This window comes from Colletotrichum jinshuiense, chromosome 2 (assembly GCF_051148585.1).
Source record: "Colletotrichum jinshuiense chromosome 2, complete sequence".
NCBI classification, from domain to species: domain Eukaryota; kingdom Fungi; phylum Ascomycota; class Sordariomycetes; order Glomerellales; family Glomerellaceae; genus Colletotrichum; species Colletotrichum jinshuiense.
The window spans coordinates 3,860,354-3,877,834 of NC_139309.1; the positions used below are offsets into that span (position 1 = coordinate 3,860,354).

The window sequence follows — 17,481 nt, forward strand, 5'->3', positions numbered from 1 at the left end:
GGCACGGATTTGATTCGACTTGCAAATCGCCAAACGCTCTCCGCTTCATTGATTTGTTTCGTTGCGACGATCTCGTGATATCCCCCAACTGTCATTGCTCTTTGTCTTCGCGGTCTTCGCGACGCTCCCATACGTTCGGCGGCATCAAAGAAAGTCGCCGTTGCATACTTCAAGCGGATGCGATAGCTCCCACTGGATGATGTTGTAACGGCGCCCTCGCTATCTGCTTGGATCTGGTTGGCTTGTGGTGCGGAGGACTTGCGCAGAAGAGGGTCTGGACGCGAGAATTGGAAGCTGCAAATCGGCCCCTCCCAGTTTAGGTTACCTGCGTTGTCTCTCTTTCAAGGGTAGACGTGTACGCTTCCATAATAAGGGTGGTTTCTTGTGCTTTCCATTGCATACGGTGAAGGGGTTCGGGTCAGAGGGCGATTTGAATCTTCCCCCTGGCGCCGCGTCTTCACTCTTCTGCAACTTTTCGCTCGCCATCGCGTGCTCTTGACAGACAATCATTTCAGAAAAATCGTCTCCCAGCAAATTTCCGCAGTCATGTCCTACGAAGCGTCCGCCTCCGAGGTGGCGGAAGACTACCGTCAAGCTCTTGAGGACTTGACTACCAACGTGCGTTTTGAGATCAGCAATCTTACGATGATTGCAAGAGAACAGACCGAGCATGCGCAGGTTATCTCTGAAGTTTTGCAGGATCACATCCTCAAGGTAGGCCCTATTTCTCCATGCTTTCTGGACAGCGAGCGCCGTCTGCCTAGTCATTCCCAACCGCAACGCCGGAAGCCACGAGCCTCGTCTTCTCTCTCCGTCGCACATCCTGAACCAATGCTGACACGTCTCATAGGCACCGGCGCACAAGAAACTCCCGGCACTCTACGTCCTCGATTCGATCGTCAAGAACGTCGGCACCCCATACACGCTCTTCTTTGGAGCCAAGCTATACCAGACTTTCATGGAAGCGTACGCCGCTGTGGATGGCCAGGTTCGCCGCAAGATGGACGAAATGCTTCGCACCTGGAAGGAGCCCGTTCCCGGATCCCTCGATAAGCGTCCAGTCTTTGCACCGGAGGTGACGCTGCCCATTGAAAGCGCGCTGATGAAGGCCCGCACGTCGGCCCTTCAGGCTCAGCAAGTACGGCCAGGTGGCCGCGGCCGACCCAGTGCACCATATCGCGATACTCCTACGCCGCCAGGCATGCGACCCGGGTCTAGCCAGCCGATGCCATACGGTCAGCCACCGCCCATGCCGCAAGCGAATGGTAATCGACCTCCGAGTGCTCCAGTTTCTCACCATCCGCAGATGGCCCCTTACGCGGTATGATTCTCGTCCCCTCCATGCTTTGAACGGCAATTCTGACTGTTTCCGTAGCCTCCTCCACAATCATACAGCGCGCAGCCTTCCGCTGCGGCCACTGGGCCTTACCAACCCCCTCCGCAATTGTCATATGCAGCCGGGCTTTCTGGTCCTCCTCCTGCTGTTGGGATAAACAAAGACTCTCTGGGTCAAGATATCCAGAAGTTGATCGATGCGTCGAAGTTGGAGTTTGCACAGAACCCCCATGATCATAGTATTCAACAAAGACTTAAGGCGTTGTTGGATGTGCAGAGCTTGCTCCAGCACCAGAATTTGCCCCAGGACCAATTGGCCCTTATAAAGAATCAAGTAGCCGATCTTGCTGTAAAAGTGAGGCCATTCTCGGCCCAAAGCTCAACCCCTGCTGCTACACCCGTCCCTCATCATCCACCGCCGCCGCCTGCCGCGGCGCCTGTAGTACCGCCGTCTGGACCGTCGCAGCAACAAGGCTCATTGACACTTGACGCGCTCTTGGGCCAAGGAGCCCTTGCTGCTTTGTTGTCACGAGGATCAGCTACACCACAGCTTCCTACACCAACACCTCCCCCTCCCCAGGCGAGCATTGCAATCCGGTCACCCCCTCCACAGAGGGCTGAGCCACAACGTCAACCCAGTGCGCCGCCGGCGACAGATCCTATGGCTCTGCTTGCAGGCTTGCGGCAGGCTGGGTTGCTTTCTGGGGGGGCGCCGAACGCGATACCAACGCCGGCACCTGCTCCGGCACCCGCACCACCTTCCGGAATGCCTATGTTGCCTCACGGACTGTTGCCTCCTAACCTTGCAAGCCTACTGGCGTCGGGCCAGCTACCACCACGCCCTCCTCTAGGGGGTATGAACGGCAATCAACTTGATGCTGCAGCATTGAAACAACAGTGAGCCCGTTGCTTCCTCGATGCAATACACGTTTGCTGACTCTTTGCAGATTCCAACCACATCTGATTCCCTCTCTGTACGAGCAATTGGGCCCTCAGTGTACCCAATGCGGCAGACGCTTCAAGACAGATGAGGAAGGTAGAAAGAAGAAGATGGCTCACATGGATTGGCATTTCAAGGCTCACCAACGGCTTGCGGAAGCGGAGAAGAGAGGCCAGCACCGCAGCTGGTACGTGGATAACAATGTAAGTTCTTGCGGATGCCTTCGAAGCATTGGCAGTATCTAACACGGCATAGGACTGGCTCAAATCACGAGAGGCCATCGATGTCGACCACGTTCCATCAGCAGACAGCTCATCGTCCAGTCCTGGTCGGGCGAAGAAGGAGGCCAAGCCTCGGTACATCCCCGTACCGGACGCGTCGAGCGGCATCAACAGCGTCTGTCCCATTTGCCAGGAGAAGTTTGAAAACAAGTGGTTGGACACCGCCCAAGAATGGGTGTGGTTGGACACCACTTTGGTCGGTAACCGGGCTTATCACTATAGTTGTCACTCTGAGGCTACCCAGGCCCGGGAGAGCACACCGGTGTATTCAAGGGGGACGCCCGAACCAGTGCTTGGCAAGCGCAAGGCAGAGGTGAGCTGGGCTGAAATTCGCTATCAATCACGAACATGAGCTAACGAATGCAAAAGGATGACCTCAAGTCTCTACGCGGAAGAATAAAGGCAGACGATGCCAGATGGCCCAAGTCAGAACTGAACTACTAGTGGTACAACAAGCGAACGACAAATGGTCCGACGACGTTGTGTACCAAGCCATCGGGTTGCGCTGGGTAAGTCTGCGAGGGCCATCGTTGCATCGGTACCGACGAGACACCTCTCGGAAGCTTTGGACGGTGCCAAGCCAAACACGTTGGATTGTGACGAAATATGCGACTCCCAAACGGTGAGGCGAGTTGAAAATATCGTGTCAGGCGGCATTGCCAACATGCCCAAGAATCCAAGGGCAAAAACAGACAGGAATTTTTAATGGGGTTGGTCAGAGGAGGGAGTCGATCATGGGGTGATCGGCATGCACGGAAAGCGGTCACGAATGGAAGCGTGGTGAGGCTCCGTTGGTCGGAGTTGCCGGGTTGCAGGATCGGCAGACGAACCTTCGGTATCGCAGTCGACATACTTGCTAGGCAAGGCTAGGCCACATCAGCGAAAATAATGCGTCTGTAAGCCCAGGGCTGGAGGGGAGTAGGACGGAAGACTAAACATACCGCAACACCGTACAGGTGACAGCAAAGCATCAGGGCGGCCCGGTCGGGTGCTCACATGGCACGCAGACACTTCGCGCCTCTTGCGCTCGGATATCAAATTTATTGATTGATAGCGACCGAGTTAGTGGCTCATGCAGCCCTGACAGCTAGGTTAGCAAGCGGAAATAAAGAAATGCTACCTTGACGAGTTTATTGCATGACAAACATGGAAAAGGAGTTCCGCCTGTGATTTTCTGGACTCCACAGGAGCTCTTGTGATCCATGATCCATTCCCACCCCCCACAGTCTTGACTCTGCGCTAGACGGGATCATCGGCAGGAATCCTGGGCCCGGATAGGCAGATACTGCGGTTTTGGGTACCTCCGACAACAAAACCCCAGGTCGCAGGCAGCGAGCCAGGAGGAGGTGGCGGGCTGGACCGGTCCTGAGGGGTCTTTTGGGTCTGGGCGGACTCCCCTTGCTCTGAAGAAAGAACAGAAACGGAGGGGGGTTAAATTTCTGAAGCATGTTGGGCAACGATTGGGTCGCATGAAGGGCGGGAAAAGGATGGAGAAAAGATGGGGAAGATGGCGTGGGATGGGCGCACGCCGGCACCGAGTGCACGCTACATGCGTAGCGGCAGCGTTGAGAAGGCAGCTTTCAGGTTTGCAGAACGCCAGAGGAGGCAAGATAGTCGGTAGAATCCCCTCCTCCGTCCCCCCTTCGCGGGCCGCCGTTTTGGGCCTCCCGAGGCTCGGCGTGTCTCTCCTTGTTTCTTTCGGGCATTGGCGTCTTTATTCCAGGCACGGGAAAGTTGTTCTCCTTGCGCGGACTGTTTTACAAAAAAATCTAATAAATATTTTCTTCTTCACCTCCAAGATTTCTGTCATGTCCGCCGAACCCACTATTAATCCAGGAAAATGGCTGCAACTCTTCGCGGTTCGGACCCGATTGAACTGGTTCGGTCAGCATTACAGAGTAGAACCCTGGTTTTGCATTTGATGAGCGGGATTGTGACCCATTCGTCATAGCGGCGGACGAAAAGTTGGAAAAGAAAGAAAGGATGAAGAAAAAAAGGTCCTATGCCCGATATCAGAGACGGTTGAGCAGTGATTCCCCTCCCCGTTTTGTACTAAAAGCAGCCCGCTGGTTAACGGCTCACACTTGTTCTGGAATAATGTGGAGACAGTGGCATGGCGGGGTCGTCATTCTACATCCTTCATCCACTCTTTTGCCCCCCCACCCCCGACGGGGATGTCGGGGCTCAGGAAGAGCTGGAAGCTGTGTTGGGCTGACCAGGACGTTGAAGCCTTGATTGGGCTCTGGAACCTCTGGGCCTGGTCATTCAGGGACCTTCCCAGCGTTCCAACCGCTTCCCCGAGCATTCCCCGGCACTACATTCTGGTTGACGCTGCTCACCCACACCCTCCTTTGCCTGTCTCTACGTCTGCTTTCCCATAGTGAATCAGATTTGCAGCACTATTATTACCCCAAGGTTCTGTGGGTTGCCCCTCCACTTCCCTCCATCCCATCGGCGTCGCCCCCGTTGCGAGGGTCAGCCTGGCCGGCCCCAGATAGCGCTTGGAATTGCAGCTTTCGTGCACACGGACTCAGCCCGGACAGTTCTTTTCTTTTCCTGTCGTCTTTTTTTATCTTTCTTCTTTGCTGTCCACGAGGCCGGTCATAGTCATACTCTCTCGTCTTGCATCATGTACTGCCAAGCCCGTACCGAGCAGGGTAGCTGTTGATACTTGTACCTCATCTCACCCCCACTTGATGGAGGGGCAAAAAGGGTCCAGGTCCTGGGCGGACGGCGCGATGCACCAGCTCCCCCTCGTCACAGGCGACAAGGTGTGGTGCGAATTATGGAGATCTGAACATGTCACTCACTGTCACTCCCCTCCTAGTCGTGTGTTGAGGTCCCTTTTTTAAAGAGAGCTCCCATCATCTTTTTTTTGTTGATCAACAAAAGTTGGTGTCCCCCGAAGCTCTCTCTTCATCCTTTGTGCCTTTTCCTCTGTAGATTTCCCTTGCCAATTGACAGAGGCCACTAGTCTCACATTAGTCGCGTGACAAGAGAGCTCTGTATCAAAAGTGATTCTTTTTATTCGTACATCATGGAGTAAGTCCTGCCGCCAACCCAACTTCTGCGACCGGGCCATTGAGCCGTCGGTTGAAGCTTCGCGACGAGATTCAAATAGCTGACCAGCTTCCTCAGGCCTCCTCAATCCACCGCACCCCCTCAACTTCTCGTGAGTTTGGCCGATCAGAGCTCCGCTCGTGCTGCAGCAAAGCACAGAACATTAACTGGAAGCAATTGATCAGGACCACTATGTTGGAATCGACGTGGGCACTGGCTCGGCCAGAGCATGCATCATTGACGAGACTGGCGACATCAAGGGCCTTGCCAGTGAGCCCATCAAGATGTGGCAGCCCGAGACCGGCTACTATGTAAGCCCCCCAGAGCTTCGTCTTCTTTCACCCACTCCAACAGTCGCCCATTCACGGTCTCGAGGGCCTGGCTGACGCTCTCAATAGGAGCAATCGACATCGGACATCTGGGCATGCATCTGCCACTGCGTGAAGCAGGTCCTTGCCGAATCCAAGGTCGACCCCGAAAAGATCAAGGGCATCGGCTTCGATGCGACCTGCTCCCTTGCCGTCTTCAGCCACGACACGGACGAGCCCGTCGCCGTCACAGGGCCCGACTTTGACAATGCCGACGGTCACGACCGCAACGTCATCCTCTGGCTCGACCACCGCCCCGTCGAGGAGACGGAGAAGATCAACGCCACGGGGCACAACCTGCTCAAGTACGTCGGCGGCACCATGAGCATCGAGATGGAAATCCCCAAGGTGCTCTGGCTCAAGAACAACATGCCCAAGGAGCTCTTCGACCGCTGCAAGTTTTACGACCTTGCCGACGCTCTTACACACATGGCCACCGGCAACGAGACGAGGAGCTACTGCAGCACCGTCTGCAAGCAGGGATACGTGCCGGTTGGTGTCGACGGCAGCGTCAAGGGCTGGCAGGAGGATTTCCTGACGACGATTGGGCTCGAGGACCTTGTCGAGGACAACTTCAAACGCCTCGGTGGCGTCGACGGGGTGGTGAGCCTTTTTCTTTGAACCCTGTTTCTCTGCTGCGTCGATGACCGAAGGACGGTTGACTGACCAATTCTAGAACGGAAAATACCAGAGTGCCGGAGAGCTCGTCGGCGGGCTTTGCAAGAAGGCTGCCGGCGAGCTCGGACTTCCCGAGGGCATCGCCGTCGGTGGCGGTGTCATTGATGCCTACGCCGGCTGGATCGGAACGGTCGGAGCCAAGGTCGAGCTTCCGCCGGGCCACCTGGAAGAGGATCAGCCCAAGAACGATGTCTCCCAGGCGTTCCACAGACTGGCAGCGGTTGCCGGCACGTCGACCTGCCACTTGGCCATGTCCAAGGATGCCGTCTTTGTGCCCGGCGTCTGGGGTCCGTACCGGGACGTCCTGCTGCCCGATTTCTGGATGGCCGAGGGCGGCCAGTCTGCCACCGGCGAGCTGCTTCGACACATCCTCGACATCCACCCCGCCTTTGTCGAAACGAATGCGCTTGCCACGGCCGAGTCGAAGAACATTTACGAGTTTCTCAATGCCCACCTTGCCTACATGAAGGAGAAGACCGGCGCCCCGTCAATCTCGTATCTGGGCCGCCACTTCTTCCTGTACGGTGACTTGTGGGGCAATAGATCGCCCGTCGCCGACCCCAACATGAAAGGTGCTGTCGTCGGATTGAGCAGCGACAAGACCACGGACAACCTGGCGCTATGGTACTACGGTACAATGGAATTCATTGCCATGCAAACTCGACAAATCGTTGAGTCGATGAACAGCTCTGGTCATGAGATTAACACCATCTTCATGTCTGGCAGCCAATGCCAGAACCCTCTGCTCATGGACCTAATGGCCACCATCTGCGACATGCCGGTCTTGGTGCCCAGATACACCAACGCAGCTGTTGTTCACGGCGCCGCCATGTTGGGCGCCAAGGCGGCGACTGCGGCCGAAGACGGCACGACGGAGAACCTCTGGTCCATCATGGACCGCATGAGCAAACCCGGCAGGCTCGTCAAGCCCGGCACCCTCAAGGGCGAGAAGTTCCTGTTTGACGCCAAGTACAAGGTGTTCCTGGAGCAGTGCAAGACTCAGCAGGAGTACAGGAAGCAGGTTGATGCCGCTCTTGACGAGTGGCTTAAGAACTAGAGCGTATTTGAAAATGGGGATATTTTTTTTTGGTTGAGGGTTAGACGGTTTCGGGGCATTCACGGTTTAGACCCACGGGTTATGGTCGTTCACTGTACGAGTTGTACGAGGAGTTGCGCGGTTAATGTTAATAGCCATTCTTTAGCGAAGGAAGACTTTTTGATGACCAGATTTTGTCTATTTATCAAACTCTCGATTGCCTCGGTTCGATGTGTGTTTGAGGCGAGCGAACAGGGGTAGCTGCGAGCCAGCCACTCATCGACTTAGTCCTCCATTTCTTTGGCAACGGTCGACGGCGCCCCGCTGGGAGGAGGTTTCGCTGCTGCCAAGCTGCATCTGTAGCGAGCACACGTGCCTGTGATTACAGCAGCTGATAGGGCAATGGCCGCTGCACTACGTAGCGGGACAGTGGGACTTGCGGCGCTGAGACGGGACAATGGTGGGGCCGCGCGAGCAGCGCGGACCAGACGAGCCGACATCAACTTGTCGCACCCGAAGCTTGTTTTTCTTCAACCTCCGCCTCAACTCGATTGAAATTTTCAACTGTTCGACCCGGCAGCCTGGTCCTACTTCAATTGAGAGGCATCGCGCTATCCCAAACGAGCCCCCCATCGGTTCCCCAACCCGATTGAGCGACCAAACCGACGTTACGCCCAGCTCGCAGCTTCGATCTCCTATCCCCTCGTCGAGCTCGAAACCGCCCGCCATGCGTTTCGGAAAGACGCTGCGGCAGGCAGTGTACGCGCCGTGGAAGGACAAGTACATCGACTACGCGAAGCTCAAGTCCTTGCTGCGGGAGGACAAGTACGATGACGAAGACGTCGCGTGGACCGAGGACGACGAGAACCGCTTCTGCGACGAGATCTTCAACACCCAGCTTGAGAAGGTCGCCCAGTTCCAGGAGAAGACGTTCAACGGCCTGAAGGACCGCATCGATGCTGCCTTCGAGAAGCTCAAGGATCTGGCGCCGCCCATCGAGGAGGATGCGCCTGACAACGAAGAAGCCAAGAAGCCCGACGCCGCGACGGCGGAGAAGCTCAAGGAGATCGAGGCGGACCTGGACAAGATTACGACCGAGATCTCGCAGCTGAAGAAGTACAGCAACATCAACTATACGGGGTTCCTCAAGATTGTCAAGAAGCACGACCGCAAGAGGGGTGACATGTACAAGGTGCGGCCGATGATGCAGCTGAGCTTGTCGCAGCGGCCCTTCAACTCGGAGCAGGGCTACTCGCCGCTTCTCAACAAGCTGTCCATCATGTACTACGCCATTCGGCAGCAGCTGGACGATGGCGCCGGCGACCAGCAGCTGCTGGATCTGGAGAGCCAGGGCGAGACGCGACACGGCGAGAGGTACACGGCCCATAAGTTCTGGGTGCACCCAGACAACCTGCTGGAGGTGAAGACGTACATTATGAGACGGCTCCCGGCTCTCGTCTACAGTGAACAGTCGGCCAAGGAACTGGACGGAAGCAACGACCCGACCATCACCTCGCTCTACTTTGACAGCCCCAAGTTCGACTTGTACGGGAAGAAGGTGGAGCGCAAGTCGGAGGCCTCTTCGCTGCGAGTGCGGTGGTATGGCCAATTGACTTCCAAGCCTGAGCTTTTCCTCGAGCAGAAGATTGTCGGGGAGCACGGGTCTAGCGAGGAGCGCAAGTTCGTCATCAAGGACAAGTACATCAAGCCGTTCATCGACGGCACCTACAAGATGGAGAAGACGGTGCAGAAGATGGAGCGCCAGGGCCAGCAGGCGGAAGAGATTAAGAACTTCAAGAACACGGTCGAGGTGCTTCAGGGCTTCGTGCAGGAGAACAAGCTGCAGCCCGTGCTCCGCGCGAATTACGTCCGTACCGCCTTCCAGAAGCCCGCGGATGACCGAGTGCGCATCTCCATCGACACCGAGGTCGCCTTCATCCGCGAGGACACGCTGGATAGGGACAGGCCGTGCCGCGACCCGGCTGAGTGGCACCGTCTCGATATCGACGACCGAAACCTGACTTACCCGTTCAAGGACATCAACCAGAGCGAGGTCTCCCGCTTCCCCTATGCCGTCCTTGAGATCAAGCTGAAGGAGGACCCCAACCGCAAGCGCCCGGCGTGGATCGCGGACCTGATGGGGTCTCACCTGGTGCACCCGGCGCCCCGTTTCTCCAAGTTTGTTCACGGCGTTGCCTCCCTCTTTGAGGACTACGTCAACAACCTGCCCTTCTGGCTCAGCGACCTGGAGGCAGACATCCGCAAGGACCCCCAAAAGGCCTTCGAAGTCGAGGAGCAGCGACGGGCTCAGAGAGCCGAGGACGAGCAGGCGGTGGGCAGCTTCCTGGGCAATAAGGTTAGCTCGTATAAGATATCCAAGAGCTCACCGGCGGGCAAGTCGTACCTCGCGGACAGGATGGCGGCCGAGTCTAGCTCCTACTCGAGGCTCGCGAATGAGTCCCAGCAGGCGGCTCAGCAGAACGGCGAGGGCGCCTCCGGGCAGCAAAGGAGCTACGGCACGCTGTCGTCAGTGCTCCCGGGCTTTTCGCTTTCCAAGTACTCCAAGGCCAAGAGAGCGCAGAAGAACCAGCAGCTGCCGGAGGGCGTCGTCGAGCCGACCGAGTGGATCAAGAACTCGGGCGAGCTCAAGATCGAGCCCAAGGTGTGGCTGGCCAACGAGCGCACGTTCCTCAAGTGGCAGCATATCTGCATCCTACTGGGCGCGCTCGCCGTTTCTCTGTACACGGCCGCCGGCGAGAACACGCTGGCCGAGATCATGGGCATCGTGTACATCCTCATCGCCGTCTTTGCCGGGGTGTGGGGATACGGGATGATGCGTTTGCGAAGGAAGATGATCATGGGCCGGAGCGGCAAGGACTTCGACAACCTTGTGGGCCCATTGATCATCAGCATCGCGATGATGATTGCACTGATTCTCAACTTTGTGTTTGCGGTGAGTTGCCCCTTTCTACCCTCCACATCGGAAACTCCAAGATATGACTGAATGCTGACGTTTGTTTTTAGTACCGCGCCGCTGTCGAAAAGATGGGGGCCAAGGAGGCGCTCGTTGGCGGTAACGTCACCGGCGAGCCTATCCGACAGGAACTTATCTGAGAAGCGAAAGGGATCCTAATAAGATGAGCATTGGGGAAGATTTTCCTTTGTGACTATATACTTGTTTTTTTCTTGGTTTGGGTCGGGCATGCTGCATTGGTCCGGTGCTCTTATGGCACTCCTGGGCCACGGTTAAGGTAGTAGCGTTGTCGTGTATAAGATAACCAGCGTGGGAATCATCAGTGTTCTATGTAGACGTTATTATACGAGTTGCGGCTCTCTCAGTCTCATCCCGTTGCAGCCGTGTTCGCTGAAGCTCTCTGGCCGAGCAGTGACTCGTTTGGCCACACTTCGGGGTTTCGTTCGCGTACGATGCTGAGTGCAATGATTGCTGTGACGGGCCAAGCTCCAAGCGGGCAAACTGGGGGTTTCATAGCGAGGTGGATATGGCCAACACTCGAGGTCCGAGATGGCTACGTATATCATTCAAGGCGCGTACACCCCAAGCCAGCCAGCCTATCATCCCGCGTTCGCTTCTCAGTATGAATGTCGGAAAATTCCAAGGAGGGGTTATCTCTCGAAGTACCCATTAGAAAAACTCTTATTGCTTTCGGTGCCCGTCTTCGTTGACCTTATCCATGTAAAGGTACTAGCAGCCCATGGAACGAGCTCTTACGTCGTCCACGGCCGTATAAGGGCTATACGTGATCATGGGCCCTTGCCGACCTGGCCATCTCCATCAGATGGCCGGCTCCGCGGCAGCTGCTAACACCTCTCTTAAAAGAATTCACTCGCTTGGTCTCGACTTCGGGTTGCTGAAGAGAAGCAAACTACACCGTGGTATTGAGAGGGAAAAAGTCTCTATGCCAAATGTCTATGACAACCGCAAAGGAAACAAAACCACAAAACGAGCCCATGTATCAACTCATCCTTTGACAAACGAAAAGCCATTGCCCACCAAAAAAACAAAACAAAAAAAAAACATGTCAACCCCCTCCGGCACCACCCGCCATAATCATAATCTGCTGCATCCTCCTCCGGTCGACCTCCTTCTTCAGCATGCACACGCAGCTCGCGACGACGAGCACCTCGACCGCCTCCCTCCCGCCGCCCTTCAGGTCCGCCCACCTCGCCAGGTCGACCATCAGCCGGCCGCCGTTCCCCGCCGTGCTGCGCCCGGAGCCCATGCTCCTCGTCCCCTCCCCGCGCACGAGCTGCGCGACCCTCGTCGTCGTCTCCTCCGTCTTCCTGCCGCCCGCCAGCGCCGCCGTCTCCACGATCTCGCAGACGAGCAGGTCGTCCGCCCCCGGGACGGCGGCGCGCTCCTTGCGCGAGGCGTAGCGCCACTGGAACGTCCCCAGGGGCGTCTTGAGGAGCTGGGTGCGCGAGGTGATGGACCTCGAGACGATCTTCAGGTCGAGCCCGTCTATCTCCTCCTCCTCCTCGACCTCGCCGTCCCGCCTTTGATCCGGGCCCGCCGGGGGTGTGTGCGGGGAGATGAGGGACTGCGGCAGGCGGAAGTTGGGCGGCTTCCCCGGCCCGAAGCGGTAGAGCGTCGTGCACACGGGCGTCTGGGATTCGTCGTCGCCTCTCACGAGCTGGCAGCTGCCGTCGTTGCGGGAGAAGCGGAGGGAAACGTAGGCCGGGGTGGAGTCGGGCGCCCAGGAGCCCGCCTCGACGCGGTAGACGGGGACCGGGTCCGGGCGGGTGCCGGTGGGGAGGGACAGCCACTGCTTCCCGGAGGTCTCGATCTGGAGGTGGACCGTCGGGGTGAAGCTTGGGGCGGCCGCCGTGGCCTGGGCGCCGGCCGAGCTTTCTGCGTCTGCGGCGTGGGAGGACGACGCGGCTGTGGCGTCGTCGTAGGTGGGCGGGAGGCTGGAGGTCGAGGTCGAGGTTGAGGATGGAATATTTGTAAGCTCGATGTCCGTGGCGGAGGAGTATGTGGGCAGGGACGACGTGCTCGGGTCCGCTCGTAGTTTACTTGCGAGAGCCGACATGGTGGACAACGGCCGGTTTGATATCAACCAGGGGTGGTTCGTATTTAATTGTTCTTCTGATGTGCTAAAGCTTGAAAAATTCAAGGTTAAAAGTGTTGTTGCCGTGGCCAAGTCAGCTATTCAGTGTTGTTCTTGCTTGGATCTCAACTGTTGCACTCCAACTACCGGCTGTAGCGGCGACGGGGATGAAGGGGAAGCGTTTGTATTTATATCATCTAGGCTGCCGAACATTCAAACCCCCCATTCGGTGAGGTTAACTGCTGCTAGTGCATTGTCGTTATTCGCAAAGGCTGATAAAGGGCACCGCCACAAGCTCGAATGCGAGGAATGCGATGGGAAGCGCCTGCAGACATGTCTTACATCCCCTCCCGCGTCCCGGCCTATTCACTACTCGAGCCTCGCTCTTTCGCATAGCCAATCGATACTGAAAACATGCCCCCAGAGAGGCCAGGGCGTCAGAGGCGCAATAAGCTTGACACTGGCTAAGCTGGCCCGTCCAGCTCGCGGTGAGAATGAGGTTCAATTTCCAAGACGGGAGAGCTTGTCTGCCTACGACATGTGCCATGGCCAACCCCGCCGCCGCCTCCACATTTCTTTCCGTCGTATTGGTCGCATGTCTTATTCCTTAGGGGGGGAGATACGGTTAGAGTACACTCTAGCCTTAATAAAGTAAGTACAAGTACATGTGGGAGCGTGAAGAACGGGGGAGATGCCACGCATATGAGACAGATAAACCCTCCATTGGCCGGCGACCCCACTCTCCGGGCGCCGTATTCCTCGGTTTCCTCCACCGACCAATCAGAGGAATAAGCCACCGCCGGGGCAGTGCGCCAGTGATGACGGGGGAGAGGGGCGGTGTCGGCACGGGGGTGTTGAGTGGAGCCACGGGGTGTTCCCCACCCGCCCCGGGTCGTCAGGCGTGATGAGGATCGGCGAGACCTAATCCCATCCTTTGAAATGCTTATTTTTTGGCACTCGGTGTCGTCGGGATTGGCAGAGACTGGGATCCGCACTGGCGTTGCCTTCTTGCGGCAATTCTGTGGGTTGGCCAATCTACGTAGGGCTGGACTGCAGAGGCACCACGCCGGCATAATCGTGTTGGAGCGTGCGACACGGCGGGGGTCTGTCTGCTGGAGAGTACTTCTTCTCTGGAACGAGAATCTTGAACAAAACGACACGAGAACTTTCGATATAGATGACACGAGTTTAGGAAATGGCAATATGTCGAGGAGCAAAAAAACCACCACCGGCCACCAGGATATCACAAACTCCAGACCCACCACCCACAACCACATTCTCGACTTTCGACCATCTGCATGCCGCCTTTAATACTTCTTCCCAAAGAAACCCAGATCTCTATTAAGTTGGTTCTCCACCCACATCGGCCACTGGTTGTAGATGAGGTGCTCTTGGTCGACCCGCTTGTTCAAGTACCCCAGCCAACGAATGATGCCCAGGTCCACAGTGTTCTCCTGCGGTGGCTCCTTCTCGCGGCACTCGTGCTCTGCGTTGGTGATGAAGGCCATAATCTGCTTCAGCGCGACCCAGTGGCTAGCCAGGAGCACCATCGTCCAGTTGTTCATATCGATGACGCGCTGGAACTTTTCGTGTGGCAGCTGGATCCACCATCCGTAGTGCTTCTGGAGAGCTTGGTACGCTGCATGACGTCCTCTGTGAGTACTTGGCCCATGGAAAGGCGGCGGGCCAACGCCCGAAAACAAGGTGACATACCTTCCCAGGACGACGTGTGCAACTTGGTTGCCATCTCCATGAGGAGATCGTGATACTCAATCTCCACTACATCCCGACAAAGGTGCCGCAATCCACCGATGGCCTCGACCGCGCCGTCGGCCCACTCCTTCTGAATCAGCGGCAGCTCTGCCATCTTGGGCTCCAGGATCGATCTGGAGTCCTGCTCGATGATGTTGACGAAGATAGGCTTAATGCCCTTGATCCACATCTGCGTGCCTATGATCAGAATGCCGCGGATGAATGTCATGTACTCGGCCATACCGTCCTCGAACGTGACGGACTGGAAAGTCAGCGCGAAGCACGTGGCGATGAGGGCGTTGGCATGCTCCGAGGTGGTTCCCCTTTGTTTGGGCAGCTCGGCGAGAGACTTCTTGATGGCTTTGATGGCTTTGACGCGATGCGCCATCGCGAAGGCGAGGAGGCTCGGGTCACTATTCATTAGGTCGCAGGCGGCCATACCCAGGATGGCGTGCATAAGGAACTCGTGCTTTGGAAGATTAGTGGCGGTTTGACGGTCCCAGTGGATAGACGACCTACGCTCTGAGACAAGCACGGCACTTCATGTGTCCATATGTTCTCGTTCCCCAGAGGATGATGGGGATAGCACTGCAGCATGAAGTGCTGGAAGAACCGCATGTCCTGTAGACTAAAAAGTGGAACCTGATGATGCGGCTAGAAGAACAGGTCAATTTTGCATATCAACCAGGGCGTTTCACCTCCCATACCTGATGCGTAATAGTTGGCGTGTTGGGATATTCGCACTTCAGTCCCGTCTTGACGCAGTGGCCGCAGGACGGCCGTGTTTCTTGACACTACATGGGCTGTCAGCCGTGTGATGACGACGGTGTCAGTCTTGAATGACGCGCCTTGATCCGTCTTCTCTTGCAGTTAAAGCACCCTCTGCGGCTTTTCGTGTGGCCTCTTCTCTCCAGCCTTTGCTTTTGCGCTGAGCCGTTGTATAAAGCGACATTCCCGCCCGAGTTATTCAGAGCCTCCCCGGATTTCCCGTTCGGCGGCGACTCCGAGAGCGTCTCGCTTGAGTATGTAGTCTCATCTCCAAGGAGGATCTCCTCGCCCTGCAAGAACGCCCCGTAATCGAAGTCGTTGAGACTGGGGGCGGACGAGAGTAGAGAAAAGGAAGAGTGGACGGTGTCCATGCTGCTGCTGGCACGGCAGCCGTTATTCTTATTGCTACTTCTCGGTTTGTTATCGGCCCCAGAGCCAGAAAGCGGAATCCATTCAGGACAACGTTGGGACGATTTCGAAGCTCAATAGATATCTTCAACGGTCGAGCTGGATGAACTGACGTCGTCCACAGCCCAGTGCGGGCCCATCACTACCAAGGCAGCCGAGTCACGTGTGGTGCCAGCATCGATTGTCATCGTGGCAGGACGTCGGGCGATTGATAGCCCGCTAAAAGGTCTTAGATCCAGCAATGCGAAGATACCATTGGCCGCCTGCCTTTACCAGTCGTTGCCGCGTCTGGCCTGAGGAGGCTGTGCGAGCCAAGGCTTTCTTGGGATGTCATGGCATCGCCATTCTGCCTACCGAACAATGCCTGCCGGGCGCTGATGCAACGTCAAGTGGGCGTCGCCGGCCACGAAGTTGAGGATGCCGTACGATGGGTCCCCCCTCGGGCGGACGGTAGCCGCAGTGGGCCTCAATGTGTCCGCTGTGCCCCGGACGCCGCAACGGTTATGTGCACGGCCCTGCTCGAATGGGCCACAATTTCGAGCTGTGGCAGATCTCCTAACCCCGATGCACGGGCTGGATTAGCTGGTTCGGCCTGGTTAGCAACGCACTGTAGGATGAAGACTAGAGACACAGAAGAGACTGTTGAACTTTACGCCAGTGCCCGTAACTCAGCCTCAGCAGCCCAGGCCGCTGAGACCGGGTAGATACGAAAACATCGTAACTCTCTGAACCTGATTGAAAATTACACTCGAACAACATCTTGGGATTGCACCGTCTCTGTAAGGGTTCGGTAACGGAGGGCACTGACGCGTCTATGGCCAATTACTTGGTGACCTCGAAGCTCAATTTGCACAAAAAAATAAATCTTTCCGCTCTTGGTTTCTTTTTTTCATGGCTGCAAACAGCCAAGAAGCTGGTGTCACCAATCAAGGCCGTTCCTGTGGCATACTCGAAATTACAATGGCAGTCGTTTTCCGCGCTTTGTGGCGCATTCCCGCAGGATTGGTTGTGGAATGAGGCACTGGCTAATTTATTTGCCTGGTTCCGGCGTCGCGGCTGAGGAACAAAGCAACTGATGAGTGAAGACCAATCTTCCGCATGATCCATAGAGCGTGTTTCGCAAATTTACACGGCACATTGGGGGACCTTTGGATTTCAGTGCCTGAAGGCAGTTCCACGGGAACAGATCTAAGAAATGATGGCGGCTGGAGCTGATCTGCACCCGGTTCCATGTGGGAGGACAACGAAAAGCAAGACGAACACATCAGCCCCAGGGATAACACTGGGGGTATTTCAGGTGACGTGCAGCAGAGCAAGACGCAACTATCGGACGAAAAAATATGCAGGCACCAAGGGCCAATCGATAATTGACCAATGCAGTGCTGGTAGCCATTAAATTGACTACTGTGAAACATTGTTGGAGACGGATTCTTGGTGCTCTTTGGTGCACGCAGTTACAACCTTAAAAATTGACATCAGATGAGAGCAGTGGTTTGGTTCGCTGGACAATTGAACCCTCAAAGTCGACTAGCGGAGCGTGGGCGCAGCCACCCGGCCAGGCGGGACCGAGAAGAAGCGTGAGCCAGGCTGTCTGTGCCGGGACGATTACGCACGTCGTGATGAATCGTACTATTCAAGTGAAAAGCTTCGTGTTCTGGTATTGTTAGACCTTGCAGGGCACAGGGCTCTGAGTCGTGCACCGTCGGCGTCGGCTTCATGGGGCAGAATGATCTGAGCGCCCAGAACGGTCCTGGCTGTCCTGATCGAGAAGAGCGACCGGCACGGC

At 56.4% G+C, this 17,481-nt stretch overlaps 5 protein-coding genes across 5 annotated transcripts; 3 read left to right on the forward strand and 2 right to left on the reverse strand.

Annotated features, from left to right (window-relative positions):
• Window positions 1-546: 546 nt before the first annotated feature.
• Window positions 547-3,000, forward strand: EsH8_II_001006 (CTD-interacting domain-containing protein; the record flags this gene model as incomplete). Its single annotated transcript, XM_083264304.1, has 6 exons — window positions 547-714; window positions 851-1,321; window positions 1,376-2,232; window positions 2,283-2,478; window positions 2,531-2,869; window positions 2,926-3,000. 6 exons carry the CDS (start codon window positions 547-549, stop codon window positions 2,998-3,000), a joined length of 2,106 nt encoding a protein of 701 aa, XP_083121626.1.
• A 2,593-nt stretch (window positions 3,001-5,593) lies between these two features.
• On the forward strand, window positions 5,594-7,719 carry EsH8_II_001007 (uncharacterized protein; the record flags this gene model as incomplete). The annotated part of the gene is made up of 5 exons (XM_083264305.1): window positions 5,594-5,598; window positions 5,695-5,728; window positions 5,802-5,927; window positions 6,015-6,587; window positions 6,661-7,719. The coding sequence occupies 5 exons, from the start codon at window positions 5,594-5,596 to the stop codon at window positions 7,717-7,719; spliced, it is 1,797 nt and encodes a 598-aa protein (XP_083121627.1).
• A 706-nt stretch (window positions 7,720-8,425) lies between these two features.
• On the forward strand, window positions 8,426-10,812 carry EsH8_II_001008 (VTC domain-containing protein; the record flags this gene model as incomplete). The annotated part of the gene is made up of 2 exons (XM_083264306.1): window positions 8,426-10,651; window positions 10,723-10,812. The coding sequence occupies 2 exons, from the start codon at window positions 8,426-8,428 to the stop codon at window positions 10,810-10,812; spliced, it is 2,316 nt and encodes a 771-aa protein (XP_083121628.1).
• A 926-nt stretch (window positions 10,813-11,738) lies between these two features.
• On the reverse strand, window positions 11,739-12,749 carry EsH8_II_001009 (uncharacterized protein; the record flags this gene model as incomplete). The annotated part of the gene is made up of 1 exon (XM_083264307.1): window positions 11,739-12,749. One exon carries the CDS (start codon window positions 12,747-12,749, stop codon window positions 11,739-11,741), a length of 1,011 nt encoding a protein of 336 aa, XP_083121629.1.
• A 1,325-nt stretch (window positions 12,750-14,074) lies between these two features.
• On the reverse strand, window positions 14,075-15,658 carry EsH8_II_001010 (Zn(II)2Cys6 transcription factor domain-containing protein; the record flags this gene model as incomplete). Its single annotated transcript, XM_083264308.1, has 5 exons — window positions 14,075-14,406; window positions 14,481-14,988; window positions 15,039-15,173; window positions 15,227-15,313; window positions 15,368-15,658. 5 exons carry the CDS (start codon window positions 15,656-15,658, stop codon window positions 14,075-14,077), a joined length of 1,353 nt encoding a protein of 450 aa, XP_083121630.1.
• Between the last annotated feature and the right edge of the window lie 1,823 nt (window positions 15,659-17,481).